The sequence below is a fragment of the Trichomycterus rosablanca genome, chromosome 6, assembly GCF_030014385.1.
Source record: "Trichomycterus rosablanca isolate fTriRos1 chromosome 6, fTriRos1.hap1, whole genome shotgun sequence".
In the NCBI taxonomy this organism is placed as follows: Eukaryota; Metazoa; Chordata; class Actinopteri; order Siluriformes; family Trichomycteridae; genus Trichomycterus; species Trichomycterus rosablanca.
This window is the reverse complement of record NC_085993.1, coordinates 10,861,185-10,864,952: the sequence shown is the minus strand read 5'-3', so window position 1 is coordinate 10,864,952 and position 3,768 is coordinate 10,861,185. Positions and strand designations below refer to the sequence as shown.

General features: G+C 40.2%; 1 protein-coding gene across 1 annotated transcript; it reads left to right on the top strand.

Annotated features, from left to right (window-relative positions):
- Window positions 1–316: 316 nt before the first annotated feature.
- On the top strand, window positions 317–1,990 carry LOC134316263 (potassium voltage-gated channel subfamily A member 10). Its single transcript, XM_062996597.1, has one exon. The coding sequence runs from the start codon at window positions 317–319 to the stop codon at window positions 1,988–1,990; it is 1,674 nt and encodes a 557-aa protein (XP_062852667.1).
- Window positions 1,991–3,768: the final 1,778 nt, after the last annotated feature.

Here is a 3,768-nt window from a genome sequence, read left to right as displayed (position 1 = left end):
ATGTAATGATCTCCTGAAGATAAACTGTCAAACTGTTAAAAAGAAAACTATTATTCCATTAAAACTGACTTGGAATGCCTTTGATGAACTTTAGTGAGAAGTAAAGTTGATCAACCTTTGCAATAACACAACTGTTCTGTACTGTTCATCTGCAGGTCAGGTGATGGTGTCTCAGGATTCGACTTCCCCACAAAACGAGTTAGGACAAGTCTGGATCCTCCCACACTGAACAGGCTGACCTGTGCTAGTGGTTTCCACATAGTAGCTCATCCTGGGTTAGGCAACTCAGGTGAGCCCCTAGTAGGGGAGGGAGGTCATGGAGGTTCCATTGGTCAACTTTGAGAACCTGGATGACATTGGAATCAACCTGGGAGACCCAAGTGATTCAGGATATCCAACTTCACCTACTTCAGAGACACCAGAACCAAACCAGCTGACTCGTGGCTTGGATACTCCGACGCATTCACCACAAAGACATAGAAGGCCTGGAAACACTTCAACTTCTCCTACAACACTCACAAAGAAAGAGACATCAAGTTGCAACAGTCTCATCTCTAACTGGAAGGTACTTATGAACAGTGAAGGAAGTCCCAACGAGGCTCTTCTAGGCAAGGTGGCTAAGGATTGTTGTGATGACTTATTTGCAGAGAAGCAGAAACTTGAGGAGGGTGACCAAAGAGTAGTCATCAATGTCTCAGGAATGATGTATGAGACGACACAAAAAACCCTTAACCAGTTCCCTGACACTCTACTTGGGGACCCTAAGAGACGGATAGACTATTTTGACCCAATGAAGAATGAGTATTTTTTCGACCGAAATCGGCCAAGTTTTGATGGAATCCTGTACTTCTATCAGTCTGGGGGTAAAATCCGCAGGCCAGCGAATGTGCCACTGGACGTTTTTGCTGATGAAATTGTGTTCTACAGGCTAGGCCATGAGGTGATGGAACAGTTCAGAGAGGACGAAGGTTTTATCAAAGAACCTGAACCTCAGCTGCCAGAGAGTGAGCTTTACAGACAGTTTTGGCTGTTATTTGAGTACCCAGAAAGCTCCAGTGCTGCCAGATGTGTAGCCGTAGTATCTGTCCTTGTTATCACTATCTCCATCTGCATCTTCTGCCTAGAGACTCTCCCAGAGTTCCGTGAAGATCGTGATTTTCCTCATCAAATTGTTAACCTAACACGTGATGCTAACGCAACGCTCCTATCCTCAAGCGCTCCTCCCAAACCCATGGAATCTGTCTTCACAGATCCATTTTTTGTTGTTGAAACTGTATGTATCATCTGGTTCTGCTTTGAACTTGGAGTGCGCTTCATTGTGTGTCCCAGTAAAAGTGAATTCTTTAGCAACATAATGAATGTGATTGATATTGTATCAATCATGCCGTACTTCATCACTGTGATCACAGAACTTATGGCGACTCAGGATTCAGCAGCTAATCAGAACATGTCCCTAGCCACACTACGTGTTATAAGACTGGTAAGGGTTTTTAGAATCTTCAAGCTATCACGACATTCCAAAGGACTTCAGATTTTGGGACAGACCCTGAAGGCCAGTATGAGGGAACTTGGCTTGCTTATCTTCTTCCTTTTCATTGGAGTCATTCTTTTCTCCAGTGCCATTTATTTTGCTGAGGTTGACGAACCCGAGACGCAATTTTTAAGCATCCCGGAAGGTTTCTGGTGGGCTGTGGTAACAATGACAACAGTTGGCTATGGTGACATGTGCCCCATCACCTTGGGAGGGAAGATGGTGGGCATCCTCTGTGCCATAGCGGGTGTGCTAACTATTGCTCTGCCTGTTCCTGTAATTGTATCTAATTTTAACTATTTCTACCATCGTGAAACTGAGCAGGGAGAGAAGCAGGTGATGGATGCAGCTGCAGAGGCTGCTGCAAATCAGAAGAGTTCTGATGATAAATACGAAAGCAACTTCTCTCTGGACAAGAGCAATGGAAACTGGCAGAGTGAAAAAAATGGCATTCCTTGAAAAATGCCAAACAGCTTGAGTAGCAATAAAATGACTGATTAACAGTGAACTTAGATTGAAAATGCATAAAGAAGATCTATTAATGTGTTAATGCTATGCATAAACTTATAGTACTTCAGTAAGTGCTGTCAATATCAGGAAACCTCAAAATGATGCAAATCTGGCCAAAGGTTGCCTCAAACGCATGGCTGTGCTGCACCCAAAATTCTAAAATAAAAGACTTGCAGGAGACAGGTAAAGCAATTATAATGGATTTTCCCTTTAATTATTTCTATGCAGCTTACCAACAGCAGAGACTAGTCAGAACTGAGGAATCTGACTGAGCTCCAAACAGGCATTTAATTTAAGGAAATATTAGATGCTTGTTTTATCAGAAGGCATCATGATTCTGCACATGAGCCTTTTCTTACCACTGCACTTTGCTGAACATGTTGTTCCCTTAGGAGTTCATGCTGATCTAACCTCTGACATTGCTGTTTGTGAGAAAAGCTTACCCCAAACTCATATCCATTCTTCACTGTCAAGAACCTCTAGATTTGTTTTACAACAAAATATGCAACTGTACTTTATTTAGAAACACCCATGCTGTCATGTTAGCATCTGCTAGTCATTTTACATTAATCACAGCTTTGCTATTCATCTAAATACATCTAAAATTTCAAGCGTAAAGTATATCCTGGAATGACTTAGATTTTTACTATAAACCTTAACATCATTAAACACCTACAATAAAAAATATCAGCTAGCACATTCTACTTTAATAAAACATGATTTCCAATTGAGCTTAACAGTTGTAGGTTAAGCACCTTGTTAAAGAGCCCAGAGGTTTTGAATCAACAACCTTCCAATTAGAAGTTCAGAGTCTAACCCACCAAACAATCTCTGTTCACCATTTAGGGACCATAGATATATATATTCAGTGGTCTTTGCGGCAGATCCAGCCCTGGAGTAAATTTTCAATGATCCTTTGCTTGGTTCGTACAAGATAATGAATGGCAAAGATTGTATTTTTCTTTTGTATGCACTAAGCAAATGTACTAGTAAAGAGATTTCTATTTATTCTGTCCAATCATTATTAAATGTTTTGTAATTAACATAACTATGTAAAGTTTCTCATGCTGATGCAATTATCTAGCTCTCATTTGTCCAGCATGCTGGGTTAACTACCAAAATGTTATTTTTGTTGACATACACTATATGACCAAAAGTATTTGGACTTCTTACCATGAGCTAGTTGGACATCCCATTAGAAAAAACAAAAGGTATTAAAATAGAGTGACTTATATGTCATCTTTTCAGCACAACAGCCACTCTTCTGAGAAGGCTTCTTGCAAGACTGTTGGAATTTGTGCCCATTCAGTCAAAAGAGCATTTGTATAGCTGGGCATTAAAGAAAATGACAATTGATGTTCCAGCTCATTCCAAAGCTGTCATGGCTCTGTACAGGCAACTGGAGTTTCTTTAAACCAAGCTTTTTTCATGTCTTTATAGACCTTGCTTTGTGCTCAGGAGCAGAGTTATGCTGGAAGAGGAAATTACTCTCCCTAAACTGTTGCTGCAAAGTTTGAAGCATATAATTTGCTTCATATAATTGATTAGTTAGTGGTAAACTGTTAATAATTGTTGTGTAGATTTGCAGAAATGTACCTGCTTATTTAGGTTGGTTTAAAAGCTGTAGATTATTGTGTGATGGTAGTGTATCTGTGACAAGATGTAGAACCAACATAGACAAGACAAGACAAGACAACCCACTATTAGAAAAAAAAAACAGGTAGGGA